At 53.1% G+C, this 25,483-nt stretch overlaps 2 protein-coding genes across 4 annotated transcripts in view; one reads left to right on the top strand and one right to left on the bottom strand.

The window, feature by feature from the left end:
• The window catches only part of LOC101660991 (amyloid beta precursor protein binding family B member 2), a 70,296-nt gene extending 50,134 nt beyond the window's left edge, over positions 1 to 20,162 (top strand). The window contains exons 4-9 of one of the 3 annotated variants that reach the window (XM_045284298.1): positions 6,467 to 6,581; positions 8,025 to 8,112; positions 8,908 to 8,988; positions 10,130 to 10,245; positions 12,094 to 12,273; positions 15,936 to 20,162. In XM_045284298.1, coding sequence (XP_045140233.1) covers positions 6,467 to 6,581; positions 8,025 to 8,112; positions 8,908 to 8,988; positions 10,130 to 10,245; positions 12,094 to 12,273; positions 15,936 to 16,103 — 748 coding nt within the window. In that variant the 3' untranslated portion in view covers positions 16,104 to 20,162. Of the gene's footprint in view, positions 1 to 6,466; positions 6,582 to 8,024; positions 8,113 to 8,904; positions 8,989 to 10,129; positions 10,246 to 12,093; positions 12,274 to 15,935 lie in introns of all 3 variants that reach the window. The other 2 variants (XM_045284299.1, XM_013004804.3) reach the window with 2 other exon arrangements.
• A 1,163-nt stretch (positions 20,163 to 21,325) lies between these two features.
• Positions 21,326 to 25,483, bottom strand: part of NSUN7 (NOP2/Sun RNA methyltransferase family member 7) — a 63,036-nt gene continuing 58,878 nt past the window's right edge. The window contains exons 10-11 of the mRNA XM_004703151.2: positions 23,520 to 23,643; positions 21,326 to 23,070 (exon numbers count right to left, since the gene is read on the bottom strand). Coding sequence (XP_004703208.1) covers positions 22,444 to 23,070; positions 23,520 to 23,643 — 751 coding nt within the window. The 3' untranslated portion in view covers positions 21,326 to 22,443. The remainder of the gene's footprint in view (positions 23,071 to 23,519; positions 23,644 to 25,483) is intronic.

The following is a 25,483-nucleotide window of genomic DNA, read 5'->3' as shown; positions in this document are numbered from 1 at the left end:
TTAAGGAGTTGTTTATTCAGCCCTTGATTAGGCGGCCGCCCAACTGAGTGAAAGAAGCAAATGTTTCCCTGTGTTCCCTTTCCCACGAAGAAGCCTGAGGCTGTTAGGTCAGGTCCTGGGCGAGCCTCTGGGGCCACTTGTGGGACATGGGCCATTGCAAACCATGAGGCGCCCAGTCCGCTGGCGCACCAGGGGTCCACAGGTGGAGCGAGTCGGCGTGGACTCTCCGCGCTGGTCTATTATTTCATAGAAGGGGGCGCTGGGGCCCTAGGGGCTGGAGGGACTACCTACCCAGGCACCCAGTCCGCTGGAGGCAGCGGGAGAGGCCCCCCTCCCGAATTGAGTGTTTCAGTTGATGGTGGCAGCCCCAGGGTGAGCTCCTGAAGGAGAGGCACTTGGGAGAGCGCTCCCTGGCTCTTCATTTGACCAGCCCCCAAATCCCCTCTGTGGTGGCCTGGCCAGCCCCTCCCAACACCACCACCACCCCCTCCGCTCCTGCAGGGGAAGGAGATGCTCAGTGGTCCTTGTGAGCTCTGCTTCCAGCAGCATTGCCTGGGAGGACAAAGTCAAGATGGGCTGAGCGTGGGTGCGGAGATCTGGCAGTTCATTGACCAGTCTCGCAATGCGCTCTCCCTTTCACTGGTGGCCGAGGGCTCCAGCTCCCTTCCCAAGAGACCTGCCCAGGAGCCAAAGGTCACCATTCACCTCCCTTGTGGCCATGCTCCTACCGTCACCCCTTCTACAGCTGCAGATTTCTTCACCAGCTTCTCCCAGGCCTCCTCTCTGCCCCACACCCAGCACCCTTCTCTGTACCCCATCACAGGCCCCTCCACCTCAGCTAGTTTTTGTGCTAGTTCTCCCTCTCGCTCCGGCTGCCTCCCCATCTACGCCTCCGGCCCAGACCCCCAGGCTGGAGTTCACCCGCTCAGTGGGCTTCACCATCTGGCACACCACACAGCACCTCACACTTAATTGTCCGACCGGGAGTTCACCAGCTTCCTTCACCAAACTGCTCTCCCTCCTCCAAGAGATGTGTCAGCCTCCTGGTGGCGACTCTCTGGGCTGTTGTTCTTCATGCCTTCCCTGTCTGACACGTGCACCACATCTGCCAGCGCCACATCCACACCTCAGCTCCTCCACCCTCCGCTCACAGCTGCTAGCTTAGCAAGGACCTCTCTCGTCCTCTCTCACTGGATGGTGGCCATGCCAGTGGCCACAGGGCGACCCCGTGCATGTCAGAGTAGACCTGTGCTGTGTATAGTCTTTAATGGAAGTAGGTCAACAGCCCTTTCTTCTGAGGGGCTCAGGTGTCCTTGAACCTCCAACTTTGATTTCACAGCCGTGCGCCTCCCAGGCACTCTGGGACCCTAGCAGTAGCCCTTGCACCCAATGTGTTCCTCCCGAGAGAACCTTCTAAAACACATGCCTGATGGTGCCATTATCCAAAGCTCAGAATAAGAACCCGGCTCCTGGCAGCTCCCAAGGATCTCTGCAAGTCCATTCTGGGCTCCTAGAAGCTGTGCAGTCAGTCCCTGCCCCCACGGCGTCTCCAGGCCACATGGTGGTACCACCTTCGATGGGTGTGGTTAAGTCTATGTTTGGCTCATGATGGAGCAGGGGGCTGCCGCAGGGGGCTTTCTGGTCCACCTTAAGCGAAGCAGATTGCCTGATCTTCTGCCCACAGAGCCCCTGGGGGGTTTCAAACAACTAATAGCTCGTGTAATAGCTGAGCACTTAACCTTTGCTCTGCGAGGGCCCCTTCTGGACACCCTGGGCTTCCTATCCTGCTTGCTGTTGCTCACGCTCATTAGATTGTTTCTTGAACTCTCTACTGCCCGTCCCAGCCTGATTTGACCACAGACCCAAGTCACTGCCGTCAAATCAATTCCAACTCTTCATGAGCTTGCAGTAGAACCACCCCCGTAGGTAGGTTTGTGAGACGGTAGAAAACCTCACCTTTGTCCCGTGGAACTGCGGGTGGTTTCAAACTGCTGGCCTTGCAGTTAGCAGCCCCACGTGTGACCACTATGGCACCACGGCTTAAAGAGCCGGCTTTGATGGCAGCGCACACTGGCCTCCTCAGGCAAGAACCTTGTCTGTGTTTGCCTAGAGCCTGGCACTCGAGAGGCTCAGGAGCTGGTTTGTAGCAGTGAGCTGAGCTTTTTAAAAATATTTTTTCAATGCCATTTCATCATTTCGTTTGCATATCAAGCCAAACGGCAGCTGTGTTGGTGTCCTGCCAGTGCCACAACACAGCCCCACAGACACGGTGCCTTAAAACCAAGCTCACGTTTGTTATCAAATAGACGTGGCGGCCCGAGGTCTGAACAGTCTGACGGATTAACCCCAGGGGGCTGCCAGTGCCACAACACAGCCCCACAGACACGGTGGCTTAAAACCAAGCACACGTGTGTTATCAAATAGACGTGGCGCCCCGAGGTCTGAACAGTCTGACGGATTGACCCCAGGGGGCTGGTAGGGCTGCTTCCTTCGAGACAGAGGCTGCCTGCATTCCGTGGTTTGTGAACCTTCCTCCACATTCAAAGCCAGAAGCTTCCCATCTTCAAATCGCAGAGTCCACCTCGATCCGTGCTCTGTCTTTGGGTCTCCTGACTAGCCCTCTTGCCTCTGATACAGACCCCTGTGATTGCAGTGGGCCTGCCTGCATGATCAGGGGACCCTGAATGGCCAAAAATGGCGAAGCACTGCTACTCAGAACCACGCGGAGGCACCTCGGAGGAAAGGCCTGGCAATCTGTTTCTGCAGGCAGGCCTCGGAAACCTGTGGAAGTAGTTCAACTCTGCATTTATGGGGTCCCCACGAGTCAGGATCAGCTCAACTGGCAGCCCACTGTGCATTAGGTTGGATTCTCCAGAGAATCGAAATCAGTGACGCTTGTACGGGTCTCCACAGGGCTCAGCGCTGGCAGGGGTCTCCACAGGGCTCCTCCAGCTCAGGGCACTAGCATAGTTCCATGTGTCTTGTCAGCTGCCATGTCTCCCAGGAAGTGAGCATGTGTCCCACCTCAAGTGAGCTATGTATCTCCTTAGCGCCTCCAAATGAGGTCATCAAGCTGCCACCTGATTGACAGGCTGAACTCTACCCCTTCAGTCTTAATCCTCAAATTGACAATAGATGATGTAACTACCACAGTCACCAAGTGAGAGAAGAGACGAAGGAGTGTGCTTGTCCATCCCTCTCTGGAGAAGAAGCGGGAGAACTCTTCCGTTGGAGGGACAATGCTGGAGAGGCTTGGAAGAAAGAAGTTTGGGACTCTTGAAATCCAACCAGGTCTTGGGGCTTTACCCAGGTGGTCACTGGAAGCTTTGCCGAAGAGGCTTTCCTCAAAAACATTCCAGCTGTACATGGGCATTTGGAAAAAGAGTTTTATGTGGCGAGACTTTGTGAGTATTCTATTATCATCTAGAAAAGTATTCGGGGGCGGGGGGCGGGGAGAAGCAGGGCTTCCCTGGAGCTGGGCTCTTAGAGTGAGGCCCTGCCCTTCGTGTGCTGCTGCTGTTGGTTTGTTTTAAGGAAATATGTAGCCTTGGTAGTGGTTGACGTGAAGGGAGAGGAGCCTCAGAGTACCCAGTGTGGAATAAGACTCCCCTGTGTTGGGTGGTGGTGTAGTGGTTACACGTTGGGCTACTAACCACGGTCAGCCGTTTGGAGCCACCAGCCGGTCCACAGGGGAGAAGATGAGACTTTCTGTGCTCATAAGGAGTCGCAGTCTCAGACCCACGGGGCAGAAGAACTCTATCCCATGGGATCACTGTGAGTCAGAATTGACTTGCTGGCAGTGAACTTCAGGCTAGTTTGAGTGCTTGCCTCTCAAGAGCCCCGACCGTATTCAACTCAACCCTCACACAACCTGTCTGCCAGCTGCCGAAGGCTTGGCTTCCCTGACAGGACATGGGTGTGTGCTGCAGGCCCTTTGCTTAGAGAGGAGAGAGCCCTCGGTCAATGACTTTTATTGGAATGGGCTGTTGGTTAAAGGGTGGGCTGCTGACCCTAAGGTGGGCAGTTCAAACCCATCAGCCGCTGTGTAGGAGAACGACCGACTCCTGTAAAGAGGTACAGCCTGGGCAGCCCTCTGTCGGGTGGCTGGGTCAGGACTCACCTGGGGGCAGTGGGTTTGGTTTTTGGTTTGTCTCCACCAGGTCTGGGCTAGGTGTTGGAGATAAGTCCCACCTCACCTGGGGACGACAGACTCCTAAGGAGCTGCGTTCATGTATGGAGTGCTGAACCACATGGATCAAAGGTGGCCGGCGCCAGCCGAGTCCCAAACGGGCAGTCAGGAGGAGATGACATGGGGGTTGAGGGGGAGTTTGCCTAGAACACCTGGTAGTATAGGGAGTAAAATACATCCAAAGTGGTGTGTTAGATCAGGTTGTCTAGAGAAACAAATCTAGTGACATGGGTATGTATAACCACAAGAGCGTTCTATGAAGAACGCATCCCAGTCCAGTCCGACTCCAGTCCTTATGTCCAATGCAGGCCAGGGCCTTCTTCAGACTGGAGTAGCTGCAGGCCCGAGACAGGAAGGTCAGAGGCCAGTGGGTCAAGGTCACGTGGATCCAAAGTCGGCGAGAACGTGACAGGAAGATGAAGACAAGAAGGCCACACGCACACAAGGCCTGCTCAGGCTGTGACCCTGATTGACCGCTGGACTCCAGCCCTACCCCTACCGACAGAGCCCAAGGAATAAGAATGACCCCAAGCCCACGCAGAGGGCAGAGAGTGTCAGTAGAGGCTTTCCGGCCACGTTTCCAGGTGCCTCCACCCTGGGAGTCATCTCTCGAATCAGGGAGACGAAAACCCAGTTTCTTCACAAGAAGGTCACCCCACTCACTGGAGGCCTGCTCGACAGTTGGACCTCACCCATAAAGGCCTCGAACTACCACCTGTGGGGAGTGGAGAGGCCGCCAGTAATCCCTCGGATGATGCCAAGGGAGCTAGTACAGAGCTGCTTCAACTGCGGGTCGAGACCTCCCCCCCTATGGGGCCCATCACCGAGAGTCTGTCACAGAGTGTGAACAATTTAGCCACAATAAAAGGTTTCTAAAAATGCAACAACCAAAAAATTCATCCAAAATCCAACATATGATGAGCCCAAAGTGCTTGTCTGTGTTTCAAACCTCTCGGGCAAAAAGTAGTCGGGAGTGAAGGGCCCCCAGGAGCCCTGAGCCGGCAGCTGAGAGTGGAAGGAGGAGGTTGGAGAGAGGAGAGCCTATCACCATGTCCGTCCGGTGTTGGGCGCGTCGAGCTGACAGTGCCTGTGGGGCAGGCTAGTAGAGCTGTCCCCCGCCCTGGAGGCGGGGCTGCAGGACCCCCACCCACCATGGGGACGCGTGGAGCTGACAGTGCCTGTGGGGCAGGCTAGTAGAGCTGTCCCCGGCCCTGGAGGCTGGGCTGCAGGACCCCCACCCACCATGGAGTTGCCTGTGACATAGCCAGTTGATGGGATGCCATCAGTTCTGGCCAGCCTCCCTCTCACCAGGTCTCCCTATCCTGAACCCTGCACTCTTCCCGGGCAGGCCTCTTGTGTCCTCCCAAGACAGCACCTCAGGGTGTCTGAGGAGAAGCATCGTCTGGGATGGGGGTGCGGGGGTCGGAAGCTACCAGTTCTTCTCTTCATGGAGACAAATCAAAGACACCCTCTCATCCCAACTGCTTAGCATCAGACGCGAAGAAATCGCTGCAGCGCATCACCAGGTGGGCAGTGTCTGTCCTGAGCACCTTGACCCTTAAAGCCCTGTGCTCCAATCTCAGCAGTGAGGATTGTAGTTAGAGTGCCTGGGTTTTCTGAAGCCAGGCCATGTCCCAGTCAGCCGCCTTTTTGTCAGTAAAGCGGATGCCACCATCCAGCACACAATGTGTTCCTCCACCCCACCCGCTTCTGTGTGCAGGTGAGCAGCGGGCAGTGCCACGTGAGAGCGTCGCATCAGGGTGTTGCACAGTCAAAGGCCCTAAGTGGGCCCCAGGCTGGTGAGGGGCCGCTGTGGTTGCCCGAGGGCGAAGGCTTGATTCCCCCCACGCCCACCCCGTTGTTTTTGCTTCAGCTGCCCCCCTCCCCCCGCCCCGCGTCTGTTGTGTCTGTTGTTCTGTCTCCACGCTCATCTGCAGTCTGCGCTCTGTCTGTCCTGTCACCATCATGATGTTCACATTGGGGTGTCTGCTGCACCCCTGGAAGGGAGGCTTGGGCTGAACTCATGCTGAGAGATGGGCAGGCTGGGCTTGAAGGGCACTGCCGCCACCTCCCTCGGCCCCGAATCCATCCGACACCCATGTCAGCCTGTTCCTCCGTGGGCGTAAGGGCGCTGTGGGAATGTGGGGCTCTTTCTTAACGACCCCACCATCGCGTGCACACACACACACTCCCACACACGCTAATGTCCCTGGCGTGAGGGTTGCGTGTCCGGAAAACCGACCTCCTCTAACTCGAGGACATGTCTTCTGTGTGCAGGGATTTTGCTTACGTAGCAAGAGACAGAGACACCAGGATTCTGAAATGTCATGTATTTCGATGTGACACACCAGCAAAAGCCATCGCCACAAGTCTCCACGAAATCTGTTCCAAGGTGAGGTGGGCCTGGCCTTGGGGGTCCTTTCTCGCCACCTCTGCAGCAGGTGAAGGGAGGGCGGGAGGGCGGGGACACTGACCTAGGGTAGAGCTGGCAGGCTGTGGGCTCAGCCCACTACCGTCGACCCTGGAGCACAGAAGTAAGGGGGCGGGGTGGGGGCGTTGGACAGCAACCCTCTGTGCCACGGAAGAAACCCTGCGGCCTCCTGCACCATGTGCAGAGCTGATATGAGATGTGATGAGTGTCTGTGGACCCCTGGGGCATGCGTGGAAAGCAGCCTCAGTCCCAACAGGCATGGAAAGCTTAAGCCTGGGGGCCGGTGTGGGGTGTCACGGGTGAGTGGCCTTCTTCCGGGCCCCAGAGCCACAACGCTGTCCAACTGGCCAGTCAGCAGGAGTGGAGACGCCCTACATGCATCTCCAGTGGACGAGAGACCACGTGGATGGAAAGGCCTGGGAGCATTGCATGGGCTCTGATGCGTGGTGACCGTACGTGGTTGCAGGACGAGGAACGATCCACTCTTCCACCGTGCAGAGGGAGCCCTGGTGGCGAGTGCAGTTAGTGGGCTGCTACTGCAAGGCCAGCAGTTCAAAGCTACCAGCTGCTCCTCCCCGGGAGGAAGATGGGGTTTTGTGCTCCTGTAAGAAGTTACAGTCTCAGGTTAGGGTTAGAAGAAGAAAAAGACCAACAAAAAAAAAGTTACAGTCTCAGAAAGCCGTAAGGGCAGTTCCATAGGGCCCTATAGGGTCTCTGAGCTGGAATCCACTCAGTGGTGGTGCGTTTGAGTTGTTTTGTTTTTACCGTCTCGTGGACAGGGCTTCCTTTCTCTTTCTTTTTTTATGCTGACCCTCGACTTTGTCAAGTATAAAGCCCTCTCCCGGGCACTAAGCCTTCCTCGTGGGTGGAAGAAGTGCCATTGGTCCATGGGGTAATCCTATGCAGGGTATATCCATGGAGACGATGAGCACGGTGTGTTCACAGAGATATAGGGGCCAGGAAATCAGTCTGTGGACTAACTGATGCTCAGGTAAACTGGGGAACCAGACAATAGACTAATGCTCAGGTAAACTGGGGAACCAGACAATAGACTAACTAATGCTCAGGTAAACTGGGGGATCAGACAATAGACTAACTAATGCTCAGGTAAACTGGGGGATCAGGCAGCAGACTAACTAATGCTCAGGTAAACTGGGGAACCAGGCAGCAGACTAACTAATGCTCAGGTAAACTGGGGGATCAGGCGGCAGACTAACTAATGCTCAGGTAAACTGGGGAATCAGACAGGTAGACTAACTAATGCTCAGTTAATCCGGGGAATCAGGCAGTAGACTGATGCTCAGTTAAACAGAGCGAAACCAGTTCCATCGCTGGCTCCAGACTTGCGGGGACGCAGAGCCTCCTGCCTCTGTGCACCAAAGGCCATGTGCTCTTTGTCTTCAGATTATGGCCGAACGGAAGAATGCCAAAGCCCTGGCCTGCAGCTCCTTACACGAGAGGACCAACGTGAACCTCGAAGTCCCTCTGCAAGGTAGGGGCGGGACGGGCACGCTGTTCTTTGTGGTCCTGCCCGTCCTGGTGCAGACCCGGAGGGTCTCGGCAGCTTCTGTTCTCCATCCTGCTAACCTCTGATGAGCACGCCCTCCGGGTTCTGCAGCGGCACAGGACCCCACGTCGAGGGGGCGCCTTGGAGCCCGTGCGTGCCCGTAGCAACCCTGTGTACAAGAGAACCAAGCACGGTCTAGTCCATTCACAGTTGAGCCCACCGGTGCAGCCCCTGTCAGTCATCTCTCCAGGGCCTCCCTCTTTCTCGCTGCCCCTCTGCGTCACCAAGCATGACGTCCTCCAGGGCTGCTCCCTCCTGACAGCATTTCCAAAGGGTAGGACGCACAGTCTCGTCCTCCTTGCCTCTGACCACCGCTCCGGCCTGACTTCTCCTGAGTCGGAGATATCTTCTGCTGCTGTCGGCCGAGGAAAGAGGGTAATTTGTAGGCATTATTGCGCGCACCAGTGTGATGCGCTCCAGTGTCCCCCAGGCCTCGGCCACACGGAGCAAGGACACTCAACAGTTGTCGCTGGACCCACCTCAACGTGGCAGCTGCAGCTTGCAAGCGCTCCCCTCCCCGGACAGGACAGCCGCTGGGTGGGAGTTTGGCTGGGGGCTCCCCGAGGCCCCCTGGAATACGAGATGCTGTTCTCGTAGGGACATTGTGATGCAGGGGGTGTCCTGAGCTTCTCAGGTGGCACCGAGGGGGAGGTGGCTGTGCTTTGGCCCCAGCTTGGGAGCCACTGAGCAAGATGTGCTGCTTTTTGTGCCCCGTAGTAGATTTCCCAACGCCAAAGACGGAGCTGGTGCAGAAGTTCCACGTGCAGTACTTGGGCATGCTGCCTGTCGACAGGCCCGTCGGTATGTACACAGTCCCGTTGCCCCGCCCCACCAGCCCGGGCCCACGTGTGTGTGTGTGTTGTGTGTGTGTGTGTGTGTGTGTACACACGTGTGTGTATGTTCTCTCGTGGGAAGCGTTGGTCCTACCGAGAGGGCGGGTCTCCTTTCGTCAGGCCCTTCCACTGCCCCGTCCTCTGAGAGCATGTAAGCCATCGTGAGCAGAAGAGCAGTCAGCCAGCCTGATAACCAGCCTGGCCCCTGATCCCCAGATGACCGACCACAGAAAACAGTTGCTGCCAAGTTGATCCCCAACTCGTGACCCCAAGCATGTCAGAGTGAAACTCTGCTCCACGGTCCCGGGCTGGTTTTGCAGCAGTAGGTCACCAAGCTTCCTTTTGGCGGTGCCTCTGGATAGACTTGACCCTCCAGCATTGCAGGTAGCAGCCAGGTGTTAACCTGTTCGTACCTGGAGACTGCGGGGACTTTGAGACGGGCACGGGTTCCTCTGTGCTGTTCTGGATGTGGGACGGGGCCCTTCGTTCTGGGCAGCTGCCTTCTCCAACAGTCTGGAACCCAGATGGGGTGCACACTGCCATGAGCTCGCAGTTGCTGGCCATGCTGAGGGTCAAGAGGAACTGGGAAATGTGGCCATTCAAGAAAAGAGGCTATGGGGAAAGCCCAGGAAAAAGGCCCTGTCTGAACCGCACACCGTGCAAAAGTGGTCGTGTTTCAATACCGCAGTAAGAGAAAGCAGGTGCTGGCCCCTTCTGGGTCTTCTGTCCCAAGGCGGTTGCTCAGCAGCAGATAGAGTTGGCTGCCAGGCCCCCTCCGGGTCACACACCGGCCTGTGTCTGGACAGAGATGACCAGGGCGCCGTGATTGGAAGTGACATCACGCACTCCAAGTCCCTAGAGGGGTTCCCTCCACCCTTCTGTCTGGTGCAGCTTTCCTTGTGCACGACATGGGGACGGACGCTTTGGGCTCCCATCAGAAAAGCCCTTGAAGGCACAGCTGTGTCCCGGCAGCTTTCCTGGACCTCTGGTGCTAGGGGACAAGGCCCCAGGGGCTGCTGGGACTACGTGATTGGGGCCTGCCAGGTTGGATAGTGATAAAGGTCTCCGAGACCTCTCTCAAGCCCCCCTTCCCATCCGTCCATCTGCAGGCATGGATACTCTGAACAGTGCCATAGAAAGTCTCATGACCTCATCCGGCAAGGAGGACTGGCCGTCGGTGAATATGAATGTGGCTGACGCCACGGTGACCGTCATCAGTGAAAAGGTGAGGCGGACTCTTCGGTGCATCAGTGCCCCCCACCAGCCCCGGCCCCCTGCCGGCACGCACAGTATTTGCCTTCAGGAACCTTCCCCGAACCTTCCCCGAGCTTAGAAGCTTTGCCAAGCCTTACCGTCTGGGGAATTGTGCCGACCTCATCTTAAAATGGGCCCCATGTCAGAAACCTGGTGTCACCCCCTGACCCTGCCGTCCTCAGCCTGGCTCTGGACTCGGGGGGGCAGGGGGGGTCTGTTCTCACTCCCCTGTTTGCTCCTCTTGTGCTCGAGAGACTGGCGTCATAGGCATGCCCGAGGAGGAGGTTGGTGGACTACAGCTCACGGATGGCTCTGGGTTTCCAGGCCAGCGTGACTCCACACTCCGGGGTCACCGCAGGGGGTACCCCTCTTCTGGACGGTTCTGTGGGTGGTCCTGTGAGCGGGGGCGAGGCCGTTGCTCAGCTGGGGAGCCTCACCCCAAACAAGCCAGAGGAGAGTGAGGCACGAGAGTCGTCCCAAGAACATGTCCTGAGATCACACATGGCAGGGCCAGGATCCAAACCTGGGCAGGGTGGCTTTCCTCCCCGCCGCCTCTTTGAGTTCTTGCTGGCCCTTCCCCTTCAGGCCCAGGTCTCCTGCCAAAGAGGAGTGGGGCTGCCCTGCGGCCCCACCCAGCCTGGCACGCAGGGTAGTCTTTGGTTCTCACCGCAGGCCCCGCCCTCGCCTCCCTCGGCTGGGTGCTCGTTTTGTGAGCGCCACCCCTCCACCCCCACTTTCCCTTGAGCTCACCTCCTGAAAAACCCTCAGGACCCTCACACCAGGCCGGCAAGTCGGCCTGACCCACCGCCGCCCTGCACGCAGCAGACTGAAAGGCTGCCGTCCTGCGACGTCGCTGCCGGTGTCAGCCAGTCCTGCCGGCACTGACTCCACCGTCGCAGGCAGGGTCCCCTCCTCTGCCTCTGCCTCCACTTAAAAAAATCATTTTATTGGGCTCTTCGAGCTCTTGCCACAGTCCATACGTAAGTCCAGCCCATCAAGCGCATTTGTCCCCAGGTTGCCATCATCATTTTCAAAACAGTTTCTTTCTACTTGAGCCCTTGGTATCAGCTCCTTTCCCCCTCCCTCTTCTACCCTCGCTCCCTCATGAACCCTTGATCATTTATCCTTTTTGTTCCTGTCTCACACTGACCGCTGTCTCCCTTCCCCCATGGTTTCTGTTGTCCGTCCCCCTGGGAGGGGGTTCTGTCCCGATCATTGTGATCGGTTCCTTATTGGGGCTCTTATGGCTATTATCATAACCCATGCACCCATTGCGTCAAGCACATTTGTACATAGGGTGCCATCACCACTTTCTAAACATTTTATTCCCGTTTGAGCCCTTGGTATCGGCTTCTCTTTTTTTCCCTCTTCCCCCACCCTCCCACCCTCATGACCCCTTGATAAATGATAAATTATTATTATTTTCATGTCTGACACCAACCGCTATTTCCCTTCACCCATGGTTTCTGTCGTTCGTCCCCACCGCCCCTCTACACTGTCCCGCACGACGTCCTTCTCCAGGGACTGGTCTCCCGGGACAGCGTGTCCGAAGTGTGTGCGGAGCCCTCTGCAGCAGAAGGAACAGGCTTTCCCAGGCCCCGCCCATCCACGCACGGTTCTCCCCGGTTCTCCGCCAGCATCACCCATTCCTCCACAGGGTCTTTATTCTCTCACGTGTGCACTGCCTGTGAAGCATTCCCTCAGCATTAGCCAGCCCAGACACATGCCCTTCAGTCTCCCGCCAGCTCCCTGGGGTGGGCCGACCCCGTCCGTCCGTTCCTGCGGTCCCCCGGCTGGCCCTGAGCAGTCTCTCCTGCAGAAGGAAGAGGAAATCCTGGTGGAGTGTCGCGTGCGCTTCCTGTCTTTCATGGGCGTCGGGAAGGACATCCACACCTTTGCCTTCATCATGGACACCGGGAGCCAGCGCTTCGAGTGCCATGTGTTCTGGTGCGAGCCGAACGCGGGGAACGTGTCCGAAGCCGTCCAGGCGGCCTGCATGGTGAGTAGCTCTGGCGAGTCAGGCCAGGGTGACCGCTTCACAAGGAGACAAGAAGCCACTTGCTAGCCTGGTGCTCCCCTCGCTGACGCCTGTGCTCCTGAGGGCAGGATGAAGCGATCCCAGGAGCACCTCGCTTTATCAGACCCTGAGGCTGTCCTGTGCAAGAGGGTTAAACATCTAGGGCAGAGGGAAGGGGGGAATGATCGCAATGATGGACACCCCCCCCCAGGGGGATGAACAAGAGGGACCACAGGGGAAGTGAGATATGAAAATAATAATAATTTACAATTTATCAAGGGTTCATGAGTTGGGGAGTGGGGAGGGAGGGAAAAAGAGAAGCTGATACTAAGGGCTCAAGAGAAAGTACATGTTTAGAAAATAATGATGGCGACATACGTACAAATATGCTTGATACAATTGATGTATGGATTGTGATAAGAGCTGTAAGGCCCCCCAATAAAATGGCCTTTAATAAATACATTTTTGAAAAAACAACAAAAGCAGTAGGGGACGCAAGGAAACTCCCCCGAAGGAGCCTGCTGGGTCACAAACACCACTGGCGAGTGGCCGGGGGAACCAAGCCGCCTCCCACAGTGCTGGGACCTCAGAACCCACACCTGGCCTTTGGCTCCTTGGTGTGTAGCTGACCCCTGTGTGGCATCTGCCCTTCCCCTGCCTGTGGGACAGGCTGCCCGTCTGCGCTATGTTTAATCACTCAGGACCTACGCTGGGCTGGCCACCCTGCGAGAACAGAAAACCCGATTTCCACGCAGAAGCCTGTCCGATGGGGAAAAGAGTCAGGACTCCCACACACCTGTCGGGGAGGATGCCAAAGTTCAATCTGCGGGGTTAGGGTCCCACTGTTGGTTGTTGGGGGGCCGGGACACACAGTTCAGCTCACAAGAGAACGAGGAATGAGGTTGAAAACAGGCCCCGTGAGGATTGGCGATCCTCCCTCTCCCCGTGCCCCTGTGCGATCGGAGAACGTGGGTCAGGCACGAGTTGGGGCTGTTTGCAGTCCGCTGAGTGCTTTTAAGATGCAGCACTCTGACCCGGCTCTTATGGGCCTTTGTCACGGCAGGGGGGTCCACGCAACCCATCACATTCCCATCCCCACCTTCAGTGCGCCCTTGGGGGCTGAGGGAGAGAGCTGGTCAAGCTGGAAGTGGGGCCCATACATGCCCTCCAGGCACCCTGAAATAGTGGAGAGCCTAGAGGAGGAGCCAGGAGGCATAGAGAACCCCCCAAACTGGGAGGCTTCCGCAGAGGAAAGGGCCCGTGGCATGGTGGGTTCAGCGGTGGGCTTGTAGCCGTGTGGTCAGCCGACAGTTCAGAGCTGCCAGCCAGGCTGAGGAAGAAACAGAGAGAGCCACGGCTCGCCTGGGGATTTGCAGTGCTCCCCCGTCCTGAGAGAAGGTTCACAGTGGCTCAGAACCTGCTTGAAGGCAATGGGTGCATGGAGGCGAAGTTGCGAGGGTCCTCGGCTTTTTACCCACAGGAAGTGCCGGCTGGGCAAGGCCCCGGGAAAGGAGAGGCAGAGGCGGGCATTCTACAGGACGCCCCCGGGATGGAGGGAGGGCCGGGGAGGACCGAGTGTGGAGTCGTTCACAGAGGCCCGGCGCAGGGCCTTGTTCCTTTCTTCCCACGGCCCTTTGCTGGTCTGAGGGGAAGCCAGGACTCTAACTCGAATGCCCCGAGTGTAGGGGAGTCGGGCTGGGGGCGCAGGGGTGACAGCACTGTGGTGGGGAGGGGGCTGCTCCGACAGGTCGCTGAGAGACCCTGGAATGAAAATAGACCGCGGGCATGCTCAGTCACGCAGAGATGGCGGTGGGAGGGAGGTGTCTCGTGCAATTGCAGTGGGTCCTGACAGATGGCTGTAGTCATCAAATGAAGGGTTTCCAGCCTCAATTATTCCTTTTAAAGGTAGGTGGCAATTAAATAATTAGCTTTTCGACTGGCTACAGCATGTTTTCTGGTTCCCAGACTCTCGGAAACAATGTTTCTTCATTTGTTCCCTGTGGTTTCCACACAGCCAACATGGCAGGGGCAGGCTGCTCCCACCCTGGCTCCTGCTCTCCACGCAGACCCAGCATTCCCAACCCCTGGGTCCTGATCTCCACACAGACCCAGCATTCCCAAACCCCTGGGTCCTGTCCTCCACACAAACCCAGCATTCCCAAACCTCTGGATGCTACGTGACCTGCTTCTCTGAACCTGTACGTGTTGCAGTTTCCACTGTTAACCTGCTTCTGTGTTAATGGTTAAGCTCATGTCTTGCAACCGCCTGGCAATAGGCCCAGCAAAGATAGGTTGGCGGGACTTGACCAGGCCCGAGATGGGTCCGTCAGTCCATCCATCAGGGCATTTTTGGCTCACACTGCACGGATGTGCATAAGTAACAACTGAGATTCCAAGTCAGGCACTAGGTCTGGCCCGCCTGCCCGTGTAGAAGCTGGTGTGCTTTAGCTTTGCCTGTTCCTGGTTGTGGTGTAGACCCCGCGAGACGAGACGCTGTACAGAGATGCTGTACACGGGGAAGACGGAAGGAGCTGAAAGTAGCTAGTTTTGTGGAATCCAGGTCTGACAGAACAGTGGAACAGAGCCGACCGTTTCCCTAGCCCCAGTCTAACTAGAGACCCTTCATGCTGGTTAAGGGGGGCAGTCAGCACATTTCCCCAGCAGCACTAGGGAGCTTCTGATAGCTCAGCTAATTGTTATAAAGCAGCCATGTGTTATTTAAAAGTGTTTGGATTAGAAAGTCATTTGATGAACTTTAATCTTCTCATTAAAAAAAAAATGTTTCCTATGAAAGCAGAAGCCGATGGGGGCACTTCTTTCTGAAGGACAGAAATTCTCCGTGGTGACGATGCTAATAGCATTTCAGGGGGGGTGTTTTGCTTAGGATTTAGACTTGTAAACAAAATGCATCCTGGAATGTTCAGTCCCTCTCTCGTGACACCAGTGCCCGTGTGTGCCGGCCTGTCTCAGGCAGCCCAGAGCCGGCCCTTCCTGAGTCCTCAGCTCTCTGGAAAAGCTGTCCCAGGACCACCTCATGGTGAAGAAACGCAGGCCCAGAGACATGGGCTAAGCTGGAGTCAAGGGCTCACAAGCGGTACCTCCACGAGTCAGACTGGGCCCTTGCGACACTGGGTGGCCGCTCAGCTGGCCATGAGCACTGGTCTAGGCCCAAGTGACTGGAGAAACGCCTGATGAGGCCTGTCTCTCCCACGTCTCCATGGTGGCGAAGCAGTGTGCTTGTCGCCTGACCCAGGAACAGGCAGAGGCTGGTCAGGACGGAAGGAAAGGAGTCCACAGCCTGAGCACCTTGCGAAGCCTAACAATCCCTTAAAAGAATGTAAAAAGACACGTTGTAAAAAACAAACAAAAATAAGATCGACCCTTGGATTTGTGTTTCAGACCCCCTGCCATCGAGTGGATTCCAACCCTAAGTGCCCCGATGCAGGGGAGGGTGGAACTGCCCCGGGGGTTCAGAGACAAACTCTTTCCTGGAGTCGAGAGCCTTGCCTGGTCTTGAACTGCTGACCTTGTGGTTGCCAACGTAGGAGCTGGGTTTTGTGACTTGTAGGAAGAAATGTCTACGTGCAGTTGATTAAAGGATGGGGCGGTATTAACACCCACGGGCATCTTTCGTCTCGTTTCAGTTACGATACCAGAAGTGCTTGGTGGCCAGGCCGCCGTCACAGAAAGTCCGGCCACCTCCTCCACCAGCGGACTCAATGACCAGAAGAGTCACAACCAATGTAAAGCGAGGGGTCCTCTCCCTCATTGACACTTTGAAACAGAAACGTCCGGTCCCAGAAATGCCGTAGCTGCAGGTGTGGAAGGGCCCCGCGGTGGGCACCTGAAGACGGACCAGCTCCAGGAAAGAAGACAAACTCATGCCTGGCCTTCCACCCCCGGCAGGTGCTTGACCTTCAGAGAATGATCCTAACAAAAACAGTGTTAGACAAGCATGTTCTCTCGCTCTCTTCTCTCTCTCTCTCTGTCTCCTAGCCACCATCACGTGATATGAAAAGGCGCATGAAGTCATTTTTTTCTGCCGTCAGCAAGTGACCTCACGAGTGGTGGAAGGTCTTTTTCTTACTGTAAATAGTGTGACTTACAGAGACGCGCATGGCGCACCCCGGGAACTGATGGAGAGGCCTTGGCAGGGTGACGGCCGGCTTCTGCCCTCAGACCTGGCACAAGTGACCCTCCCACCCCCACGGCGCTCTGCCCTGTCCCGTCTTCGGCGGCGCCATGGTCCGCACGCTGATTTTGCCGTTGCTTTCAGAGTAGGATGACCAGGTTTGGGTTTCGTTTTTTCATCAGCGTGAATCCAGGGGTTGACAAAATGCAAATTGGCTGCCAGCCTCTAGAGAGAAACCGACGACCGGCAGCCTTCCTGGGCGAGCTCATGGGCGCACAGACACCCATTCACATCTTCAGCGCCTTGTCGGATGGCGGGGTCCGGGTGGGAGTGTAAAACTTCAAAATGGAGGGGGGGCGGGAACCTGCTACATTTGAGGAATTAAAACCACAGAAAATAGCCTTTCTGAACAGTTAGGTTTCAAACGGATTATTTTTTAAGAAAAAGGAAGAAATTGACAAAAGCATCATGCATTTCGGGTGGGATGTATTTCAACTTCTGCCTTATATTATACGATGCAGCTAGAGAAGTAGAATTCACTATGGCCATTCTCTACAAGGACAACATTCCAGTGAAGCTTCCAGGCTTCCTGTGGACCATTCGCGGAGACACAGTTGAGCGTTGAGGAGCTGTCCAGGATGCTCCCATCATGCGCCGTTATTTTCGAAATCCACCACCGCATTTTCTCTTTGTTAGACCACCTGTAAGGATGCGGCACTCGCTCAGTACCGTGCATTTTGCCCAGAAAGCTGCCTGCCCTTCGTGTATAGTCCATAGCTACAAACTCCATCCGGTTGAACCTTCCTTGAATTGAGGTGTTTAATATCCGAATTTGTTGGACTCTCGTTAGGATATATTTTTAAATCTGTATCATTTTCATTTTATTTTCGAGGTTTTGAAATTTCGTATCGGAACAAAATATGCATAGGAACAACGGACTCTTTAACACGTGTCCCCCAAAGCTGCATTTTTTTCTTGCTTCTTTGTAGAGAATGAAAACTTAGCTGTCAAGATGAAACTAATTTAGGCTCTTGTTGACGTCGTTTGAAAATTAAGTTGCTAAGGAGATCAACTTAAATATCATGTCTTCACTGTTTAGTGTCAAATGTTCTGAAACATCCCGTTATGTAAAAGGAAGGCTTTGCATTTACACAGTGCTATGCCCGCATCGAAATGGTTTCCATGTTCGTTACCACGTTTGAGCCTTAGCGGGTAGAGAAGGGGAGAAATGAAAACACGGAGGGCCCTGAGGCTAAGCCATTTGACCCAAGAGCTCATTAATGTGAGGGCCCTGGCCAGGACCCAAGTGTCCCAACTTCCAGTTCGGAATGTGCCTGGCTGCTTCCACAGCCGTCTCAGAAGCCTTCCCAGAATGACTCTGGGCAGCGGTAGAACAGAGAAGGCGTGGAAGCATCCATCATCAGGCAAGCGGAGCATTCTCTCCAGTGGGGAGCCGTGCCGTGGTCCTCATTAAAGCCACCGCACTCCTTCAGCCCCAGTGTGTTTGAGAGGACAGGCGCCTCTAGTCAGTGCAGCCTGTTCAACCTGGGGTAGTGTCCGCTCACAGTATCTGGCTGCCAGAGAGCATAAGGCGGTATGCTCCTGCCTGCTCTCCCCTTGACACACTCCCTACACATACACACACATCATCTGTTTCCAGGGAGGGGCGGGGGTCCCCACTGGTACACCAGGCACTCCCAGCTCATGGTGGCCCCATTGGGTATCAGAGGTGAGGGGTGCTCCGTAGGGTTTTCAGTGTAAGTCGATGGCTAGGCCTTTCTCGGAGACCACTCTTAACCGTCGGCTCTTGTGGTTATCCATCCGGGCATGTCGATGGTTTGCCGCTGTAGCATGGCATCGTGCTCAAGAGCCAAAGGCATTGGTCTCTGAAATAGCCAGTGTTTGTGTTAAGGAAAGCCCCGCTGTGTGCCCTGTGAAAAGCTGTTCAAAATCCACCCGTGAAGACCTTTTACCCGGAGTGCCCATGGAAGACGTTCACGTCCTAGCCTTCGTAATTCGGAGCAAAGCATCCGTGTTTGTATTGGACACCTCTGCCTCCCCCCCACCCACCCACCCCGGGTCATCTTTTGTAAGGCCTATGTTTGTTTGTTTTCGGGATCAAGAGTACTGAGCTAGCTTTAAGTAGCAAACTGATTTATATATGCAATTATAGGATGCATTAAGATGAATGATAGCCTTTACATATTGAAAACTCTACTGCACCTACTTTGTGTTAAAAATAGCTTTGCATATGAAATGCAAATTTATTTTGTAAAATTAGTTAATGTTCCACAGTATATGTTCAGCCCTCTCTGCCATGGCCAAAAAGTACATATGGGAGCATGTGTGACCTGTGTCTGTGACAGGGGGCCCCTGCTCCAACCCGGTCTTGTCGTGACGTGTCAGGATCTATGCATTCTCTGTATCCGTGGTTCTGTAAACCGGCAGCCATGTTCACTATGCCTTGTATGTCTTTATCGGTTTTTTTAATTAACCTGTTAAATACAGCTTAAAATATTTTTATTTTATTTATTCTATTTTTACTGAAATATACAGCATTATTGTGTCAATGTATGGTCTTGACCGGATAGTCTCTCGCAGCGTATCCAGGTCTAAGTAATCTCAGTGAACTCTTATCTATGTTGCCTAAAAGGTGGTTTTTGTAATGATTTGTAATCACATTTTTATTGGAATATGTAGAAGAGGAGGTAAAAGGTGTAAAGTTCTCTTTATTTTTTAAAAGCCACTAGGTAGATGCAGACCTGCCAGCTCTCGCACGCGCTCCTTGTCGGCGTCAGGGCATCAGTCCACACGCCTGGGGCTCGGCCCTTTCCTTTGCAGCTGAAAGCACTGCCGGGTGCCTCACTGTCACAGCTTCCCCGCCACACGAGACTCCATGTGAAAGAGACAGACATGGCCTCCTGCCCTGGGTTTCCACCTGGATATAAGATCACCCACAGCTGACTAGGAACACTGAGTTTTGCGGGGTGGTTTGGGTCGGTTTGTCTGTCAGATCGCATGAAGGGACCTTAGATTCATTGCCATTAAAACAAGTTCTTGGTGATAAACTGTTGGCACTGCTACTTTATTTGAGATTCACTTTCTGCTCGTAAGATGGCCAGTTATAATACTCTTCTGCAGCACACGGTCACTTACGAAACCCAGCCCACTGCCCTTGAGTCTCTTCTGGCTCCTAGCCGCCCTCCAGGACAGAGTAGAACTGCCCTTCAGAGCTTCCAAAGTGGTCATCTTTAGGGAGGCGGACTTGTCACATCTGTCTCCCGTTGGGTGGCTGGTGGCTGACCTTGCCCAACGCTTCACGGTGGCGTCACCCGGGCTCCTGGGGCACTTGCTAGAAACAGTCATGCTTCCTTTCCTTCCTCCCCTACCTCTGTGACACATGTTTCGTAACACTTGAGACAAATTCTAGGTTTCATAAGCAACATGAGAAAACATTTCCCTAACTGGTACTAGCACAGTTTATGAGCTTCCCAGATGCCAGGTTAATGCGTGGCTGATGTGGGTTCACAGCCAGTGAGGCAACGGGTAGTTTATTTCTACTTGGGGAAAGGCACGTGCTCACATGGGACCAATCAGAGGACTCTCAACCATCCAAAGCAGCTGTTTGGGTTGGGGGGAGGGGGAGCGGGTTTGCTTTCCTCTTTGGCCCGTTTTTGATGTTGACCACCTTACATATTGAAATGTAATCTGTTGTAAGAATAAACTTAGCTGCATAAAACGCTCGGCTCGTTGATCTGAGATCCCTTTCATGCATGCAAGGACTCAAAATAAGAGTACCTGTGTCTCCTCTACACGAGCCATTTGATTTTTCAAATATGACCTACCTCAAATGAGACGTTAGCCGTAGTGGGAGTTACTGCACAGTGTGGCCGCAGAGCAGTCCCTGGTCCTGATGTGTTGGTGCGCAGAGTCCGGCTGGCTCCTGGGCTCTTCAGCCACGCAGCCCCCTTTCTAGGGCTACGGCAGGTGTGAGGTCTGGTTTCCTTTCAGAACTTGACAAGCCATAGTCTTCACTAGAATTCTCATTATTTTTAACCAAAGTATTTTTTCCCCTTTTCAGTCTACCAGAGTGCATATATAATTACTTAGGTCCTTATCAGTACATTCTCGAACCGCAGGCTCAATTAAGGAATGATTTAATTCAGAATCCTCCATAAACGTCTAAAGATAATTCCGTGTCAAAACGCATGTTAGACTGAAAACAGTTTAAGCGTCACATGACAGTCATTGTATGTTGCTATCGTGATTGGAAAATAAAAATGAGTTTTCTTGTTACAACTTCACAGAATACACTTTTAATAAAAACCTCAGACTTGCTGCTTTTAGGAAATGGAGTATTTAAACTTGGGGCAGGTAAGGAAGGCACTATTCCAGGGATGTGAAATGCCTTACTTGAGCAATGTGGAATTAGACTATACCAGTCTCCCAGAGGCCAGGAACATTCTAGCCAACTAGATATTTGAGTTGATGGGAATAAGAAGATGAGATGGAGCAAAAGGGTACATAGTTTTCAAATTCTGCAATCAGTAGTAAAATAAAATGAACATTTAAACTGTAGTATTCTGGGGGGTTTGTTAGAAACCATAAGTCACATATAAAAATAATTCTTTGGGGATTGAAAATAAAGAGGCTTAGTTCAAATATTTAAAGTCTGGCTTCCTTCCCTGACACATTTTACCTAGAAATGTAAATCTTCAACTAAAAATAATTTGCTATTAAAGTGGAATTCACCATTCGTCTTTTTTTAACTCTCCAAGTGAGGAAACAATATTATATTGGAGCTGAAATATAGCTAAGCCTTCATTTTGCAGAAGATAATATTTTACTAAAATCAGGGCACCTGAATTGAACATTCAGGAATTTACACACTGCCAACTGAATTCTGAAACTGGTGAGCCTTGCCAATGTGTTTAGGACATTAAAAAACAAACACCAAAAAACATTAAAAACAATGTGTTTAAGAACATTGAAAACAGACAAACCGGTTTCCAGCTATTACTTGGTTCCATGTCGAACAATTTCTGTGGCCTGATGGAAAAAGGAATGATGATCATACATTCTTAGTAGGCAATTAAAAGTACTTTGAAGGTGGATTGACTTTTAATATAATTAACATAGTGCTACAATATATTTTAATAGATTGCACATCAAAGATGATTTGCCAAAATGATGACTATTTGCAATTTGAACTGACTTGATTTTGCTATCTCACCTAGTCTTTCATATCATATCAGAATTCTTATGACTTTCTTCAACAGTTTGTCACGTGGGTTCAACAGTGTTGCCTCTTCCTCAGAAGTACTAATATTTAGGTGGAAATTGGCTTTAGGTCATCTTTTTACAACAGTAAGGGGCAGACATGGTCGGGAGGGAGAGTTGATCTACTCAGGCACCTGGAAGCTCCTCCGGAGAGAGGTCACCTTCACCCTGTGAGCTACGCACAGCCGCGCTACCGCACCTGCACCTGCCACTTTGGCACACCTGCTTTGCAGCTCATGCTCAACCTCGCGTCCCATTGAAAGGCTAATCGGCCTTGCTAGCAGTGGCTGAGAAGGTTCCACTGTGGCTGGGGAGGAGCTACCTGAAGTAGGAGGGAAAGGACGGGCAACAGCTCCGCAATCTGCTTTCTCATCTATTGGCTGGGGGAGGCGGGGCCGTGGGGGGTGTAGCTGCAGCTAGCTCGCTTTAAAAACTGGTGTCAGGTGCCGACTGCAAATTGACAGGAATGAGACAGCTCTAAAAACGGAGAACAGAGTGAGTGCAAACGACCTTCTTGAACCGATGAGCCCGGAGCCCCGACTTGCCTGGCTTGAGCTAGGTTGCCATTCATTTCTCGCTGGCCCGAGTGCCCCGGACGCAAGGTCAGGGAGGAGCGGGTAAGTGACCTGCCGGAGAGAGCGGTCTTGGGTAGGGCTGTGGAACCTTCAGTGAAATGTCAGGCTTTGAAAAAGCAGTGGACTGCCCTTGACCCTGGTGGGGACAGGCAGGGGGAGGGGCAGTCAGAGCCAGGGCCGAGGTCGCCTGAGTAGGGAGGAGGGCAGGTTCTCTTTGGGTTTGTCCCTTCTGCGGGGGATGGAAGCTGCGGGCAGGAAGGTGGTCACCAGGGGCCTGGGTGCCACCCAGCGATAGCAGCAGTGCTGGGTCGGCCGGAGGCCCGAGGGGCTGGAGAACGGCAACATGACCGGCGGCAGAAGGATCTCCACGGGCTTCAGGGCCACCAGCTTGTCCTCGGGGCGCGGCCGGCTGAACTGGGGGGGCCGCTCGCCCGGCCTGGAGGGCGAGGCGTTCTTCAGGTACACGGGCACCAGGGGGTGGGCGCCCGGCTTGGTGGGCTTTCTGGCCTGCGGGGGGCCGCCCACGGGAGCCGCGCTTTTCTGCGGGAGAGCCGGTTTGGGGGGCGACGTCTCGGGGGCGTTCGCGTTCCCTTGCATTTCTCGGTTCAGGAACTCGGCGATTCTCACTTGGATGCAGCTGTCGTTCATTGCCGCTTTGGGCAAGGACGTCTTGGACCGTTTCTTCTTCTTCTCCCGTTTGGAGGACTTGGTCAGCTCGAGCCCGTCCAGGAGGCCCTTGGCGGCGGCCCGGGCCAGCACGTCTTTCACAGACACGGTCTCCGAGGGGTCCCGCTGCAAGGAAAGAAGCAGGTGCTGAAGGGGAGTCCTTCACTGCCAGTGCGGATAGGGCACAGGCTTCTCAAGGCCTTCTAAAAGCAGTGTGCTGGCTACAGGAGGCGAAATCGATTTTACAAGGTCGGCCCAGAAAGATCTCATAAGCCTCAATGGGTGGCATTCTTTGGGATTTGAACTTCCCCCTCTGTAAACCTCGCTGAAGAGGCAGGTCTGTCAGAGCAGCAGCATGTCTGCCATTCCCTTCCCACGGGCGGACCAGGAGAAATGCCCTGCACGTTAACAAACTGCTTGGGGAGGACAAGCAATGGAGGAGCACCCCGGAGAAATGGAAAGACGGTGGATGATTTGACACACAAGAATGATTCTTTCTCAGGTGCTAACTATTTTTGTAACAAGCACGTCACTACCAGATGCCCACACGGTTGTAAAGGGTCTGTTTTCCTTACCTCCCTGGTCAGAATGGAGAGGAAACAACCATTGGTAACTTCAGATGGCTCCATTCGGAAAAATTTATCAGAGGACAGATGTATTTCCTTTAAGGAGCAGAGCGGAAGAACAGGCGGACTAAGCCTACAGTGGACACAAACCAGGTCATGGTTAGAGCAGCTTAGTTTCTCTTGGAGAAAGAAACTTACGCCTAAGTTTGCATCCATTCTGTTCTACCAACCATTTCAACAGAAACAAGAATCAAGTGTTTAAGCCACCCTTCCCAGAATATAAATGAAAAGTTTAAACAATTTATATTTCTTCATAATTTATTGTACATCCCAAGTTCTCCATCTTTAAACTCTACTAGGCATAACAACCTTGTAACAAAAAAACTGCCCTTCCCTTTATTAACAAGAGGCTTCCATGATCAAAGCAGCTAAATAAGGAACATAAAACTGTAATCCAAAAATTGCTATACTTGCATACATTGTCAAAATATGAGCAAGGTCAGCAGTTCAAAACCACCAGTCACTCCATGGGAAAAGATACGGCTTTCTACGCTGGTAAACAGTTACCGTCTCAGAAATCCACAAGGGCAATTCTACCTTGCTTTATCGGGTCTCCACGAGTCAAAGTGGATTGGATAGCAGCCATGAGATGAAGTTAGGTGTGTTATATAAAAATCATTAATGTGTTTAAAATAAAATGTTGGCTTTTAGTTCACTCCATCATGCCTGGGGCCTTAAAAGCTTGCAAGTGGCCACCTAAGGCACCATTGGTCTTTACCTGGAGCAACTGAAGAGTGAGGAGGAGGGGGAGGAGGAGGAGGACAGGGAATGAATGGCTAATTGCCTCTATGAATGACTGCCTCCTTTGCCATTAGACCAGAACTAGATGTGCCCAGCTGCCATGACTAAACACTGTGATCAAAGATTCTCTAGAAGACTCCTGATCAAAGGGGGGAATATGTAAAACAGAAATTCAAATTTCCATAGACTCTAGACTTTCTGGAGCTATGGAGGGAGGATGAGACCCTAAAACTATTATCATTACCTGAAACCAAAACTATCCCTGAAGTTTTCTGAAAACCAAACAATAGTTTAGTTGAACTAGACTAAAAGATTAAAAATCTGCCCAAGCATTGTGCTATTTTAAGAAATATCTTTATGAGCTCAAATCAAGCACACAACAGGAAAGAGTGGACAGGAACCTTAAGGGGCAGTGGGTTTCAGTTCATGAAGGAGGGTCACTCAGAATCGAAAAGTGGCTGCACAACGTGAAGACTGTAATCTGTGTCACAGCATTGTACAAGTGTGGAAACTTGAATATTCTCAATAATAACAAAATAAAATTTAGGGAGAAAAACAAAAGAAGCCCACATCCATCTCAGGCCTGGTGGGTACTGATGGCTAAAAGGGGCCTTCAAAATTGTATAAAGTTTTTTAGATAATATCCAATTTAATGTCTACTATCTAAGGATAAATTTCTTGCATGCAAGTAATCTAAAAACAAGGATATAAAATTTGGATCCATTTTGTTGACAAGCCAAACAAGTCGAAGCCAAAAATGCATTCAACTTCAACAAAGAGACCAATAGCAAAATAATCTTCTAATGGACAAGAGAAGGCCTGGGCCGTAACCACCCTACCTGTAACCTAGGGAGGGAGGTAACCGATCAAATTAAAACCGAAAGAGAAAAAAAAGGAAGTGGCATATCTGTATAAACCAGCCCCTGCCCCAAGAAAAACAACAGCCACCACTCTGTTGCTATTGAGACGATCTGAAAATGCCTTCTTGTTAGCAGGTGCCACCTCAGAGCAACCCTGCGTACGACAGAAAGCAACTCCCCGGCTCCTGCGCCAGCCTCCTCGTCTTCTTCTTTTTTTTAAAAAAACATTTTATTAGGGGCTCATACAACTGTTATTGCAATCCATACACACATCAATTGTGTAAAGCGCATTTGTACATCATTCTCAAAACA

This window comes from Echinops telfairi, unplaced genomic scaffold (genome assembly GCF_000313985.2).
Source record: "Echinops telfairi isolate 266 unplaced genomic scaffold, ASM31398v2 ScPeMD7_7468;HRSCAF=8506_0, whole genome shotgun sequence".
NCBI lineage: Eukaryota > Metazoa > Chordata > Mammalia > Afrosoricida > Tenrecidae > Echinops > Echinops telfairi.
The sequence above is the reverse complement of the archived record's forward strand: the minus strand, read 5'-3'. Positions and strand labels throughout refer to the sequence as shown.